The sequence below is a fragment of the Gopherus evgoodei genome, chromosome 2 (assembly GCF_007399415.2).
Source record: "Gopherus evgoodei ecotype Sinaloan lineage chromosome 2, rGopEvg1_v1.p, whole genome shotgun sequence".
Classification (NCBI taxonomy): domain Eukaryota; kingdom Metazoa; phylum Chordata; order Testudines; family Testudinidae; genus Gopherus; species Gopherus evgoodei.
Window position 1 is genome coordinate 89,402,381 of NC_044323.1, and position 16,379 is coordinate 89,418,759.

The window sequence follows — 16,379 nt, forward strand, 5'->3', positions numbered from 1 at the left end:
TGTCAATAGGGCATTGGGGAGTAAGTAGAGAAAAATAATTTCCAGATCTTCCTATCTTCTGCTCTCTCCTGTGACTGTTATTAACCCTGTGTAATGCCCTGCAGTACTTTGTATGAATGTTGATTTATGTAAAGTAGAAATTTATCCATCTTAGTTAAAGGTTTCTATGTATTTTGTTGCTAGTCGTTAAATAGTTTATATTTTGGAGCTTTATAGCTTTCCTACAGGCAACAGGCCTTATGTTGGCTATTTTGGATAGCATGGTGTGGTTTATATTTTTCTAATTAGAATAAATAAAAATAACAGTGTTTGAGTGCCAAGGAAACAGGTGTCATAGCAGTTCTTTTTAAAAAAAACAAGAACAAAAAAAATACTAAAAAGTTAAGAAATAATTCAAGAATTGTTGTGCCTTCTACATGTGTAACTAAATCTAATTGTTGCGATTCAATCTTGTACCTAATGCTTTAAAAAGACAACACATGGATTTAAACAATAGCAAGCTTTTACATATCACACTGTCTACAAAAGGATTATCCTCTCTCCAGTATCTTCCTCTCTCTTTCTCTTCTCAGCAGGCAGGTAAGGCACAAATCGGCTTTTCTACTATCAAACAGAGTCCCTCACTCATGTAATGAGGGCATCTTCTTCAAGGCGATTATTCAGTGGCGGTCTTGATGCTGATCTGTTTTTATCTTGGTGTGCTCTGAGAAATAAACTGCTGTTTAGGAAAACTAGACAAGGCTCATGATTCTTCTGATCCTTTGAATCAGAGGAGAAACCTCCTTTGGAAAGATCCCCTCTCCCACATGGTACTCTTTTAAAGGGACAGCTACCTTGCCAAACAGTTGCAAGGATAATTCTTTGTCATGTAAAAGGTGCTAGAATAATGCAAGGAGTCAGCTTAGATTAATTTTCAAGAGTCCTTTTTGGAAAATGGTTCTTGTATTTAACTGAGATATTGTCAAGGCTGATTCCCAACTCTGTCACTCTGAGTGCAGAAGTGGGGCCCGCAAGGATTTTAAAAATTAATACTTCCCACTCCGGGCTTGTATTAAACTCCTAAGGTTACAACTTTTCTCTGACCTTGGCTTGGTAAATGCTGCCACCACCCAAATGCAACAAACCTCCTTTTTAACCCAGGAAGGAGCCCTTGGGAATTCCTCTCTGTGGGGTACCCTCAAGCTGTTTCACCCCCCCTCAGGGGAAGAGCTGAGAAAGCCACAGCTAATTTCCTTTGTATCCTATCAGCTAAACAAACAACATGCACAAACCTCTTAGGACACCAACAATTCAATCCCGTTCTTTACAAAGGTAAATTTGATTAAAAACAAAAAGAAAGAAAATATATCTGGAACTTAGGCTTTTGCTAGATTTTAAAAGAGCAATTCCAAAAATCAAGCACCCAAAATAGCTTTCTTGGAGGTTCAGTTTAAAGGTTACAAGCAAACAACAGCATCTGGGGTTAGCACAGAGGAGTTCACACGCCAATAAGAAATAAAGTAACTTCTCACTTAAGGTTGCAGTTATGTTCCTGAAAAATGTGACTTTAAGTGAAACGATGTTAAGCGAATCAAATTTCCCCATAAGAATTAATGTAAATGGGGGGGTTAGGTTCCAGGGACTTTTTTTTTTTTAACCAGACAAAAAATTTATATATATATATACACACACACACACACACAGAGTATACATTTTAAACAAACAATTTTAAACAAACAATTTAATACTGTTCACAGCTATGATGATTGTGAAGCTTGGTTGAGGTGGTGAAATTAGAGGGTGGAAGAGGTTGGGACATTTCCCAGGGAATCCCTTGCTGCTAAATCAGTGGTTCTCAAACTTTTGTACTGGTGACCCCTTTCACATAGCAAGCCTCTGAGTGCAACCCCCACATAAATATATAAAAAAGTATTTTTGATTTATAACACCATTATAAATGCTGGAGGCAAAGCAGGGTTTGGGATGGAGGCTGACAGACACACACCTTGTGTATGGGGAAGAGAGAGAGAGAAATGCACACTGCCCCTTTAAGTAAGCTGACACACTCTTAAGTGCATTGTCTTTTTAAGTGGATCAGGAAGTTGAGACAGCAACTGCTGCCCCAGGCCCTCGCTCTGTCTGTCTGTCTCTCTCTCTCTCTCTCCATCTGCTTCCCCATCCTGCTCTATATGGAGAAGAAGGGGGTAAGCAGAATGTCGGAGCAGGGGGGAGAGGGACACCCTGACATTAGCCCTCTCCTTTCCTCCTCCCTTGCACAGCAAGCAGGAGGCTTAGGAAGCAGCTCCAAGGCAGAGGGCAGGAGCAGCACACGCAGTGAGGGGAAGGATAGCTGCAATTGCTAGCCTGCTGGGCAGCTGCCGCACAGGGAACTTAGGGAAGCGGGGAGCTGATGGGGATGCTGCGTCCACCCTGGTTTCAAGCCCCCACCAGCTAGCTGCAACAAGCTGCTCTTCCTCAGGGCCAGCTCAGGCATGCCGTGGGGGGCACTCTGCTGGTTGCCGGGAGGGCGGCAGGCGGCTCCGGTGGACCTCCCGCAGGTGTGCCTGCGGAGGGTCCGCTGGCCCGCGGTCCACCGGAGCCACAGGACCACCGGACCTCCTGCAGGGAAGCCTGCGGGAGGTCCACCGGAGCCGCGGGACCGGCAAGTGGCAGAGCACCCCCCCGCGGCATGCCACTGTGCTTGGGGTGGTGAAATTGCTAGAGCCGGCCCTGCTCTTCCTCCAAGCAGTGGACAAAGCAGACGGCTGCCAAATGTTGTTAGACGGGAGCATTGCACAACTTTAAAAGAACATGTTCCCTAATTGATCAGCAGCGTTAACCAGGATGACTTTAAGTGAGGAGTTACTGTAAAAGAAATAACCCTAATCCCGTCAAGCTAAACATTCTGATCTACATACACATTTGGAGTTCAGATAAGTAGCTCTAGGCATGATCTGATGATTTATAATCATACCTGGCTTAGCTGCTTATAGCATATCTGCTTTGTCCCTCCAGTCTAGAGAACAATAGACAGAGGCAAAGTTTCTTTCCCTATTTTAAATAGTTCTGTCTTCCCATTGGCTCTTTTGGTCAGGTGGCCACTTTTTTTTTTCCTTTACCTGGGGGACTTTTTAACCGTTTACAGGTAAAGCAAGTAAAGAACAGCTATGGGATTTTACAGCTAACTGGCTGGCTGGGTGTCCATCAAAGGGAGCTTTATTTATCACAGATGTCTTTTGTTAGTGATATCTAGGTCCTGATATAGGTTCTGTGATATAGCCAGGTACAAGGAGCTCTGGAAAGACAGTAAAATCATTTATGGCTTGATCCATTTCATGGTGTTTTTAAGCAGTGTGATTGAAGTCCCAAGAATAGACATAACAGAACTTTTATACCTACCTTTTTTTTTTTTAATTGTGCTTGTCAGATTTTGTGGGCTCCCCATCTCTCACCTTATGTTTCTATTATACGCTATTAATTATTATTAACTTCTGAATCTTGTACAAACTAATATTATTTCTGAAAAATATGCTCCATTTGTATACCTTTTGAAAAGTGTATGATATCATAAGAATGGCCATATTGGGTCAGACCAATGGGTTATCTAGCCCAGCATCCTGCCTTCAGACAGTGGTCGATGTCAGATGCTTCAAAGGGAATTGTCATAAACAGATGGTTAAGGGTTAATGTCTCTTTTACCTGTAAAGGGTTACAAGCAGTGAACCTGGAACACCTGACCAGAGGACCAATCAGAAGACAAGATACTTTCAAATCTCGGTGGAGGGAAGTCTTTGTTTTGTGTTGTTTGTTTGTCTGTTGTTCTCTCTGGGTTCTGAGAGTGACCAGACGTACCTACAGGCTCTCTAATTTTCTGTTCAAGTAGTAAGTACAAGTAGAAAGGCAGTTTAGTCTTTTTGATTGTTTTCTTTATTTGCAAATGTGTATTTTGCTGGAAGGATTTTAATTTGTATTTGTGCTGAGGGGGAGGCTTCTCTCTAGTGTTCATAAGCTGAAAGACCCTGTAACATTTACCATCTTCATTACAGAGACAACTTTTACTTTTTTCTTTCTTTTATTAAAAACTTTTCTTTTTTAAGACCTGATTGATTTTTTCCCTTTGTTGAGGCTCAAGGGAAATGAGTCTGTACTCACCAGGGAGTTGGTGGGAGAAAAGGAGAGAGAAGCTGGGGGAAGGTGGAATTCCTCTGTTTTAGATTCACGGAACTTGAATCTGTATTACCTCTTGGGGAGGGGAAAAGAGGAGGGGGGAAGGTGCATTCCTCTCTGTTTTAAGATTCAAGGAGTTTGAATCACAGTGATCTTCCAGGGTGACCCAAGGAGGGAAAGCCTGGGAGAGGCAACGGTCGGGGAAAGGGTTTACTTCCCTTGTGTAAGATCCAGGGGGTCTGGGTCTTGGGGTCCCCTGGGAAGGTTTTGGAGGGCCAGAGTGTACCAGGCACTGCAAGCCCTGGTTAGTGTCAGCACTACAAGATCTAGGCTGGTAATTAAGCTTAGGGGGATTCATGCTGGTACCCCATCTTTTGGATGCTAAGGTTCAGAGTGGGGGTTATACGATGTCAGGAATGAAAAGAACAGGGCAATTATCAAGTGATCTATCCTGCTGTGGTCTAGTCCCAGCATCTGGCAGTCAGGTGCTTAGGGACACCTAGAGCATGGGGTTGCAACCCAGACCATTTTGGCTAATAGCCATTGATTAACCTATCCTCCATGAACTTTTCTAATTCTTTTTTTAACCCAGTTACAGTTTTTTGGCTTTCACATCCCCTGGCAACGAGTTCCACAGGGACATTTAGAATTCCTGATTTAATTTGTTTTTGTACTGATCTGCTGTTGAATCAAAACAAAAATAATTTAGGTTACCATGCTTCCTAGAAAACCTAACATGATTTGTCTAACTTGATATGAAAAGTATGGATTTTACCCCAGAGTCTGTTTCCTTTTAGCGTGAAGGAGAATGTCTTTGTTTAAAGCCCGAGATTGGTGGTCAACAGCTCTTGGAGAAAAAGAAGAATTTGATCAAGGGTGTTTGTGTGTAGCTGACATTGACAACAGCGGCAGTGGACAAGGTAAACAGAAATTCTGAGTTGGCCTTCAGATTGTGACATAAACATGACTGCCAATTTTATTTACTCCAGCAACATGTGCTAAATGCTTATTAATGAGACAAAGTAGGAGGCATTTGGCATATACTGCTACACTTTGTCCTCCACCCCTTTCTTTTTGTTGTCAGAGTTCACTTAGGATTCTAGAATGCATCATTTCATTTTATATGATGTCATTGTTTTCAAGAAACCCTGCTAGAGCATGGAACATGTAAGTGGAATTTTTTCACAAGTATGTGGCACTATTTTCATATTTTTAATATTACCTCAGTGTTTGTACAATATTAAAGAATTGTTGAAAATGTGGCAATACACTTAAGGGAAAAACACTTATCAGGTATAATTGCAAAATACAGTTTGGGGCATCTTTTGGTGGAAAGTAACTGCTAGTTTAGTGAAGCTAGTGCTAGCTCAGCCATGATAGGTTATGTCTGAGGTCAGCTTAGGTTCGAAGTAGCTAGGGTAGCATTTGGGACCTTTTACCAAGAGTTTTAAGGGGTTAGTTTTGACCTATAAATCTCTGTGTTCTAGGATCTGCTTACCTGAAACTGCCTTTCTGTGCCATTCTGCCACAGTTGTAATCAGCAAAAGCCCTTGAGCTTGATTTCTTCCCTTCCCTGCCACCGAGTTCTTTCAAAAAAAAAAAATAAATAAATAAATAAAAAGGTGGGGTGGGGAGGGAAAGAGTGTTCTCCTTTCCTTTGAAATGTGCTGCTCCCCAAGTCTGAAATAGGTTTTTGTAGCATGCTCAAAAAATCAGCAAATTCCTGCCATCTTTCTGATCAGGTATTAGCTGAGGCAACTGAAGGTGGAATTTCTGTCTAGTGGGAAAGAGCTATTGCTGGGAGAGAAGAGCTTAAACTGTATTGGTCGTATTACTGGTTATTCAATAGTGGTAGGTGGGAGGAAGAAGTATTGCTGCTTTGGTCAATTGTTTTACTTTGCATCTCCTATGTTCTGTTGTCTATAAATATGTTAAGGGTGGCCAGAGCACTTGATGAGGACCCTTTGGTGTGGAGTTTGATAAAAACTAAATAAAATAAGAGGTAAACCTGACTGCCTGCACATATGGATGAAAGAAAAAAAAATCCCTCTTTAGGCAAGTTTATCAAATGTAAGAAAAATATTTTGTAAAGAATGTGTAAATGAGATCGCTTTAGGGAGCTAAGGGACATGCAAATGTCTTCATGACTGTCATCTTCATCTGTCAGTGTGATATACAGATACGTTGTGACAGAAATGGATGAGGCAGAGATTAGAGTGCAAGGGGCAGAGGTCACGCTGTGAGTGTAATGAATTGCAGCATGAATGTTGTTTGCTACAGCAGAGATGAAGATAGCTGCCTACTTCTCCACCTGCGTGAAATGGGGTCCTGTGGAACTGTTCCAAATGGCTAAAAGCCTGGTAAACCTTGGCTGCCTCCACTCTGAAACAGTCAAATCTTTTGTACTATGAGTATGTCCATGTTACTTAGGGGCAGGATTTATTGGATACACCTCAGACACAGTTCAATGTCTGGAAGAGAGAAATGTTAGTGCCTTCTCTGGGGATTCTGAGCAGAACTGATCTCCTGAGGTATGGAGGGATTTCTGTAATCAGAAATCAGATCTGTGTTTCTTAAGAATCTTTGCTGACTTTTATTAGATACTATTTCATAATAAATATTACTAGTACAGGAATCCTGAACCAAATCCACTTTGAAGTAAATGGGAGTTTCACCCACTTATGTCAAGTCTGAATTTGGTCCAGTCTGTGTTTTTGATACATTGACCTGAAAAAGTAATAATCAGGCTTTAATTTCTCATCCGGATAGCATCTATAACGTTGTTGTTACCAGGTTTTTAAAAGTCAACATTCTGCTGCTTGCTCGGTGAGAAGAGTGTTGCCAAATCTTTAAGACATGGGAGCTGAACATTTGGAATTACTGGCTACACTCAGAGGGTGGATTTCAGAGACTGGACTGGAGTTTGAGAATTATTGCTTCCTTGTTCTCACTATTAAAATAGGCTGCAGAAAGTCAGCATAATTATGTGTAAACATCCCATCATTTTTAGGGGTACACTTTTAAGCACATATGCAGCACATTTATTTCTCTATTTCTAATTTTCCTCTTGTTGGAAATTTTTCTACAGCTAAAATAACTGTTGGCAGTTATATGGGATATCTTCGAATCTTTAATCCACACCCTGTCAAACCTGGAGATGGAATGCAAGCTGAAGATTTGCTCCTTGAAGTGCAACTGCGAGATCCAATACTCCAAGTGGAAGTAGGAAAATTTGTTTCGTAAGTAAACAGTCCATGTTGCTGATAATGATTACACTAATTATGTGGCTTTAGGCTAATTTGTCATAATAGCTAACTTGCTTCCCTAAAGACCATCTAGATCAATTTTGTAAAGTGCCTGGGCTTTAGGTGTGAGCTATCTCATTTGAATCAACATATTCTTCTTGGCGCTGCAGTGTTTGACTCTTACAGCCGTTTAAAAAAAAATCATGAACTCTGAATTATGCATTTCATCTGCTTATTGATTTATATAGTATAGAGCATAAATGGAAAAAAAGATGTTTATGCTCATTAAGATAAAGTCTTAGATTAGGTTATATTAAAATCCCCAAGTGTCCTCTACTTACTTTCTGATGCTGCATGTAAACATTGCTGTGCTTCTTTAAAAACATACTTGTCTACTAAGTATGCATCATACATGTTGCTTTGCAAGCTATTTTATTTATTATAAGACAATTTAAGAGTAATGCCTATCTCTGTTCTCCACACCCTTCGTTTTTTTTTAATTGGGTGCTCTTGAAGGTACTTCACAGATACAGCAATGTCTTATGTATTGGAACTAACCAAAGGTTGCTGCTGCTGTTGTTATTATTTATTATTATAGTGCAAGAGCTCTTTTCTGTGCAATAAATGAGATTATTCATGTATCGAGGATGATCACAGAATACAAAATATTGTGACTATCTTTGTATAATGGGGTTTTAATTTTGTATTGTGGATGTAAAGTAGTATCCGTATCTATCAAATGATGCTCATCTAAAGTGACAATCAAACAGTTGCCCCCCATTATTTTTCTCACTGGAAATATTAGTACTAGCTTGTTAGATAACAGGATCAGGCTGAATCAGAAAAAGCTCGCTTACTTCATATGCTCACATCTGCAAAATATCTCTCAGGGTTCTGCTGAGAACTTAACAACTATTAGATGTCAAATAGTATTTCAGATGTTTTAATTCTGAAAAGATAATTTAGTTGCACAATATTTCATTTTGCTGGTACTTTACACTTGAGAATTTGGGACCTGATCCAAATTCCAGGGAAGTCCACCTGGAGGTTTTATATTGACTTCAGTGTGTCTTAGATTAGGCCCTCAGTGCTGCAATTTACTGGAAACTCACTTGCAAATTTTCTCCTTTTTTTCCTCCCCTCATTGTCAGTGGTACTGAACTACTTCATCTGGCTGTACTGCATTGCAGAAAACTATGTGTCTATGCTGTCTCAGGTAAAAAAAAACAAAAAAACAACTGTCCAGAATAGCTGTCTATCTCTCTGTCTGCCTTCTTTTTTTGCTATTGATCAGTTTTAGCTATCTGGCCTGACTAAGCATGTGTAATGAGAAGTTTCTCTGGTACTGACAGTGCAAAGTCGCAGTCAAAATGTTTCAAGGACTCTCACACTGTCCCTCCATTCTGGACTGATGTTTCTTCTCTTACACACACTTGGTCCTTCTTTGTCATATAGTATAAATTGTGTATAAAATGTACCCTGTGGCTAATAGAAAGCAGGCAGCTTGCTCTGAGTGTGCTGAATTGTTCTGTGCCCGGGCGCTAATGAGTTGTAGTTATGTAGACTGCACTCTTCAAAGAGAAGCACTAGTGTTACCTCTGCAACATTCCAAGTTCCCCTTTGCTTGAAGAGTGATGTTGCAGATCTGCGTTGTGGAAGCAGTAGCTCTGCTGCTGAACCATTTGGCACGTTCTGAGCTTTGTTACAAGCTTTACCATTCAGAGAATTATTTTAGAGAGCATGTGGCAGATTAATATTAAACTTGAGCATGGACAAACAAAAGTAAATGTGTGTGTTTGTCAATAGAACTGTGTCAATGGTAGTGTATGTTTGTCAATTAAAAGCTTCGTATGTTACATCTTTGAATACAGAGGCTGATGCTCAGAGCTCTAATGAGCAAACTGTTGGCAGATAAAGGTGCCCTGTAAATACAATTGTTTTAAAAAATGAGCTAAAGTTTATTAAACATTAAATGCATGATACTTGCTTTAAAATAAGAAAATAATCTTTGCAAGTAGCTTAGAGGTTTGAAGGGTAGCTCTGGGGAAGATGTATTAGTGAAGGTGAGGAGGCCGGAATAGCAAAATGAAAGGGTAAACCTGCTTATTCTTCCCCTCCTTTAGAGTGTAGAAGGTCTGAATGTGACAGGACTGATGCAGCTATAGTGTTTGCAGTACATAATCAAATATGAAACTGAATTCTTGGATCTCTAAGACACACAAAACAAAAAACGCATTTTGGTGCCACATTTTTTTAACATTTCTTACACAGTTGCTAAACATGACTTCAGTTTTAGAGATTTTCAAATAATCCCCAATTTGTAGGCCAAAAGAATCTCCTTAATCTTGACCAGACTATATTAACATCCCACAAATGATTACAGAAAGTTAGGTTTATTACGGTCAGATCCACTGACAGGTAGTCTGTAGCTGAACAAGTAGTGGTGTACAGATTTGTTCACAGTTGTGCTCTCTTTGTTGACAAAGTAGGGCTGGGGTCTGGGGCAAGTAATAGTATTATTTGGGGTGGTAGGAAACTTTTTTGGCGCTGCAGAGCTCAAGGGAGAAAAGCTCAAATCAACAATGGTTGGATTCAATTTAGATGGTGCAGCATGGAATATAGATGCTTCAAATGATGCTAATCCCCATTTTAGACCACATAGTCCTTACGTTGTTGAGCATTACATCAACCACAGCCCTAAACTTACTATTCTGGTTCTCAAGAGATTTTCCAAATTTTAAAAGTACAATTTTTCAAATTTGATTAATTCCCCAAAGATACCAACGCCAAGCTCTTGCAGATACCTCTGAGATATAGATTATATACCTCTGAAATATCTCCAGGCATCTATCTGCAGGTTCTTTAAGTTGTTATAATGTTTGGGGAATTATAAAAATATGTATATGCCATCTGTAGTGTCCAGCACTACACTGAGTCACTACTTGGGTAATTATTAGTTTTCTGTCAACCATTAGAAACATAACTCAGTTTTTGCAGTATGAGCTCATGTGACCTAATTTCAGAGGTGAAAGTAAGTCGGTAGGGTCCGGTACGGTGTACCAGCAAGAGCCGGTACACTGTGCCGGACTGGACCGACTTCTCCGGCGGTGATTTAAAGGACCCAGGGCTCTAGCCGCTGCGGTGAGTCCCAAGCCGTTTAAATCACCTCCGGAGCTCTGGCAGCCAGGCTCAGGCAGGGATTTAAAGGTCCTGGAGATCTGGCTCCTTTGGGCCTGGGCCCTTTAAAGCGACACTCGAACCCCGGCTGCCAGAGCCCCGGCCAGGATTTAAAGGGCCTAGGGCTCCCTGCAGCAGCAGGGCTCCATAGGTGATTTAAAGGGCCCAGGGCTCCCCGCAGTGGCAGGAGCACCAGGCCCTTTAAATCTCTGCTGGAGCCCTGCTGCTGGAGCCCAGCGGGGAGCTGTGCTCCAGCCGGGATTTAAAGGTCCCGGAGCTCTGGCATTTGGGGAATGCCACCCAAGCCCTTTAAAGCCCCACCCAAGCCCCGCTGCTGGAGCTCCAGTGGTGCTTTAAAGGGCCCGGGGCTCCCCGCAGTGGCCGGAGCCCTGGGCCCTTCAAATCACTGTCGGAGCCCTGCCACCGCTACCCCAGCCCTAGCCCTAGGCCGAGCCCTGCCGCCCTGGGGTAGCGGCGGCAGGGCTCCTGTGGTGATTTAAAAGGCCTAGAGCTCTGCGGTGGCCAGAGCCCTGGGCCCTTTAATTTTTCTCTGAGCCCCAGGGCTCCCAGCTGCCTCTGCAGCTGGTAGTTCCAGGGTGCTTTAAAGGCCCTGGGACTCCCAGCCACAGCCGGAGCCCTAGGGCCTTTAAATCTTGAAAGGCCACACCCGCTTAGGACTCTGGTGTACCGGTATGTCCTTTAAGTTACTTTCACCTCTGCCTAATACAGAGTCTCTTTTAAGGAGATTAAGATGTTTTGACTGAAATAAATTGTGAGGCATACTTTGTTTATTGGCTCCTAGAGCTGCAGAATCGTAATGCAAAACATTTTGTTTTGCCTTCTTTGGGTAAGTAAATTGATTTCTGATCAAATAGTTGAACCATATACTGTCTAAAGATGTGAGATTCCTTTGCTCAAACACAGAGTTGTCTTCATGGCAGGGACTATCTCTTATTTTGTTTATACAGTGCTTAGCATAATGGAACCTCATTCCTGTTTTTGGCCTCTGTGTACTGCTGATGTACAAATAATAAATACGTTTGCCACTTTCCTAAATATATATCATTGTCAACCTTCACACCCCTCCCAAAGCAACTAATAATAGATAAGGCCTCACCATATAATGTCCTTCAGTAATCTAAAAAAGTTCCTATTTTTCCTTCACGTGAATCAGAAGAATTAAAAATTAGGCATATATATATATTGTTCCTTGTTTTTTCATAGGAACTTTGGGAAATGTGGAACATGGGAACCAGTATCAGATCAAACTTATGTATGAACACAATCTTCAGCGAACAGCCTGCAATATGACTTATGGACCATTTGGTGGTGTGAAAGGTAAATTAATTCTAAGTGAATTTTAGACTGTGGCTTAAAGTTTATACATTGATCAAGAACAACGTGGGCTTGTGGCATATGCAAGCTTTCCCACTTTGGGGCTATGTTACATTTAGCAGGGAATGTCTAGGAGTCGAAGAATACTTAAGGCCCTACTTGAGTGATTGTCAAATAATTGTGGCTGAATTGCAGACAAGACATGCAAATAGCTGAAATGTAGTAATGGACCTTTATTAATTGCGGTAATTTGGAAAAGCCAGATAAGACCTATTTAAGAAAAATTTCCTGGAACAATATAAACACTCAGGTATTATGTTATGCCTGCTAATTGTTTTTGATAACCAGACATTTTGCTGCAACAATATTATGATCATTAATGTCTGGGGCTCTGGCTGACAGCGGGACACCCAGCCGCTCAGGCAGCTGATAAAATTATGGTGGAAACCTAATATTGCAGGATCCACAATATTGCAAATTAAGTAAGGCCTCAAGAATAGTTCATTTTGATCCTCATTCAATCCTGGCCCTCTTCTGAAAATTCTAGTAAGTTTCTTTTTGGGAGTTTTTGTGATGCTACCATCTTTAGATTACTAGTTTGGATGAGAACAGTTAGGAAGTATTTGTTTTGCTTTTGTTTTTAACATATCAATGAACCTAAAATAAGAAAGTTAAATACAGAATAGGCTAGGATGATTAAAAATCAAGTGTTGAAATAAGGATATTAGCTCATAAGGACACTTACGTTAAAAGTACATTAATAAATAAATAAAACCCAAATTTCCTTTCCTTGTAATAATTCAGATATTGAAAATTTCTTTTGTTTTAATACATTTAAGTCATGTTATGCATTTTGCCAAGGTTGGATAATAAAAATAGAGTAGTTCTCTTTACTCTCGGGACTGCTGTGTGTGTGTTTTTTGTTTTTGGCTTCTCCGCCTTCTATTCCATCTGCCCTATTAAACCTTTTTTTAAAAGACAGTCTATGTAATGTTATCCTTTGAAATGTTAAGTAGGCATTTTGTTATTCAGTGTATTACAGTCTTCAGTTAACTTCTGCAGCCAAATTTTAAATGCTTTGCTCCCGTTATCCTGGAAACATTTTTTTGCACATGCTCTATGTATGCACATATTTAAGTGTTTGCAGGTTTAGGGGCCTTACAGAACCAATATTTGTAGAAATCAATTCGACTACTTGTGAAGTTAATGCTACTCCTTTTGAGTAGGGGGTATCAAAATCTGACTTTATGTAAATATGCATGTGTTTAATCACTAAAGGGCTCTCATATTTTCCCCTGAATGATAGGTACTGTGAATTATAGGATGAAAATAAAAATAATTGAAACTAAACAAATTGTGGTTCCTAACTTGACGTTTTGTACATACGTTTTTCTAGATGACTATTCAATGTCTAGTCATCCATTCCATAAAATAAAAACACATAACACAAATAACAATACATTGTTAAGGGCTGACAGAGAAATATTCATCAGTAGATGAGAGTTAAATGAGCCCAAACCTCCCCCAGTCCTCTCCTGTTGGGAGTCACCATCCCCTCTCCTGGAGGGCCCCCCCACCCAAAAAAAGCACTTTCTTGCATGTCTAGAAAGTTGACAAATCTGAGCTCACTCCCCAACTTGTTTGATCAAAGTTCCAAAGTGGAAGACCCCTTCTGCAGGACCCTGCCAGCTACTTTCTCCCCTTTAGTGGGGAATTCCAACTCAAGCTCCTCTACTGATGGCAGTTGTGGTAGAGTGACACACAGAAAGAGGCAGTATCAAATTAACAGCCCTAGAAGGTTTGAAATCAGTATCTTGTATTCCTATTGGTAGCTAATACAAATTGTGGAACACTGGCAAAATGTGCTCCCAATGTGCAACTCTGTAGTAAGTGGTTCAACACATTTTGTGTGAACTTCACTTTCTGCTTGTTCTCAAGGTGTTGTTTCACAAAACACTTTACAGCTAAGTGTCTCAGAGTCACAAAGATACTGATAAGGTCCACTTCAGAGAGAAAAGGCATGACTCATCTTGCCAGGTGGGGGGAAAATGTGCTCCCAGTGACCATCACTAGCTTGGCTTCCAAGAGAAGTCCGTCTCTAATAATAAACTTAGGTTATATGCTTTTACAAATGGCATTGACTATCTTTTGGTCATGAGCATCAATAAAAGCTTTACCAACTCTCTGGCTTCTTCCCCCAACCTACCAACTTTATCTTTGTCTTGTCTGGACTAAGTTGCGGTCAGATAACCTTTGTCCAAGCCTCAAACTCACAGTAACATTGGATTATTTATTGTGTTGATCTGGCTTGGTGAGATGTGTTGAAGAAGTATGTTATATTGAATACAGTACAGCCCTGTCTCTTTACTGATTCTTTCAGCCTGATATACACATGGAATTGGTGGGATAACAGGGGCGGGGACTCTTGTGTTATGCTCTAGGAGAGAGCTCTTGGGATAGAGGAAATATTGCCCATGACTCCTCCGAGTATAAAAACGGAGTCATTCAACTGCAGCTTTATCCATTCCTACCAGGATCTACTAGTGAGTTAATAGAACTTTAGGATTGGTATCAAAAGCTGCTGACTAATCTCAGAGTCTGCTTGGACACATTTTGTCTTCCTTCATTGCTAGGAGCAGTGAATCAGTTAATGCAACCACTGTAGTTTCTGTCTCATACCCAGGCCTGTCACCCAAATAATCAAGCTTTAGGAACTCTGAGCACTCAAGAAGCTGCCAGAGTTGCCCCTCTACAAATTTATGATTTATTTCTAAGGACAGCAGTGTGTATTTATATACTTAAATAGCTACAGCACAATGGGCAAGGCATGAGATGTGGCCGAACCACCACTAGATGGTCCTCTGGTTACAGTCATTGGTTTTGCTACATTTTATAACACTGCTTCTGATGGTCTGGTTCTACAGGTGCATTTACTGTAAGACTTAACGAGGTGTGGAAAATACAAATATACTTTTGCTGAAAACATGCTCTGCAGAATGTATTTTATTGACTAAAACCAAATGTTTTTCATGGTTTATGGGTTTTTTGTAGAAAAGAGGAGATGATTTCACTTTCACCCACTTACTGGAAAACACTGAGGGGAGGAGGCAGGGAGAAACTGTTGCAGATTTGGCTAGATTTCTGCTCCAAAAATCTAAGCTTTCATTTTACACACACAAACACTACCTCTCTCTCGCCTTTTTGGTTTCAAGTATAATCTTCGGTATCAACTGGTGCAGTGATGTCTGCCTAACTCTACCAGCAGCTTTAAATGATATCTCTGAAAGTGTCTCCTATGAGTGTGGTGTTCAGTCTGAATTCTAATAAGGATAATTTAAATGTCAATATTATTAATTATTTCACTTCCAGTCATTTTAGCAGAATCATTAAACTGAAATACCTCATACGGTTTGTAGTGCCAGAAATTAGTGTGTGTGCGATATTGTAGGTTGCCATCAAGTCTCGCTTGGGTGAAGAATGAAAAAGTCCTCCATCTCCTCCAAAATTGTTACCTGACCTCTGCCCACAAAGGTGAAGTGAAGGATGAAATACATTCCTTCCCAAGAAAGCCAAAGAGCTTCAACAGGCTCCTGCTCACCAAAAATCAAAATGATTTGCCACACCTTCTTGAGGCTTTTGGCACCCAAATACCCTGTCATAGCTGACACCATTAACAGTGTGGCTATGTATTTAAGAAAAATTTTGTGGAATATTGAAAGTGTTAGGGAGAATAAATTGAAATTAAATATATTAGATATTGTACAGATTCTACTGCAGTGCTGCATAACTTGAATCCAATATACCCCTTGGGGCAGTGGCCCTGAATATTAGTACCATAATTCCTTTTGCTTATTTAAAACCATTGTGGGTCTTTCTACACAACAACCAGGAAATGTAATTCCCATTGTGGTTAGACATACACACGTTAGCTCTGCTTGCGCTACCACCTAAAAAATAGCTGTTGCTGCAGTGGCATGGGCATTGCTTGGACTCGCTTGAGCCTTCATGGCCACATTGCTATTTTTAGGGGCTAATTTGAGCATATCTAGCATGTGCCTGTGTTGGGAATTACATCTCCCAGCTGCCATGTGGGCATACTCTGTATGCCACACTTGGACGCACAGGAGATACTCCGTTTAAATGATGGAAAGTACTTAACTGAATCTTTCAACACGCCCGATTAGTGTTTCTTTCAGCATGCCAGATAGTAGTAATGATGCCCGATGTTAAATTTTGTGGCTCTTGTTAGATTTGGATGGAATGAATCAAGTGAACTTTATGGCTTATGGTGCACAGAAATACATTTCTTACCTCTGAATGTTTACCTTGATACTGTTTTAATTTATCAAAGTGTGATACAGCAGTAATATACAATCTTTGTGTCAATATCAATAGGGCTGGGGAATAAGCAGTAAACTTATCATCCTAACATAAGAAATTTAGCTGTAGGAAGAGTGAACTTGCTTCTTAATGGAA

General features: G+C 40.6%; 1 protein-coding gene across 1 annotated transcript in view; it reads left to right on the top strand.

Moving 5' to 3' along the window:
* Window positions 1–16,379, top strand: part of BBS9 (Bardet-Biedl syndrome 9) — a 493,194-nt gene that overhangs the window by 749 nt on the left and 476,066 nt on the right. The window contains 4 exon segments of the mRNA XM_030549388.1: window positions 4,944–5,066; window positions 7,235–7,385; window positions 8,543–8,607; window positions 11,793–11,906. Coding sequence (XP_030405248.1) covers window positions 4,955–5,066; window positions 7,235–7,385; window positions 8,543–8,607; window positions 11,793–11,906 — 442 coding nt within the window. The 5' untranslated portion in view covers window positions 4,944–4,954.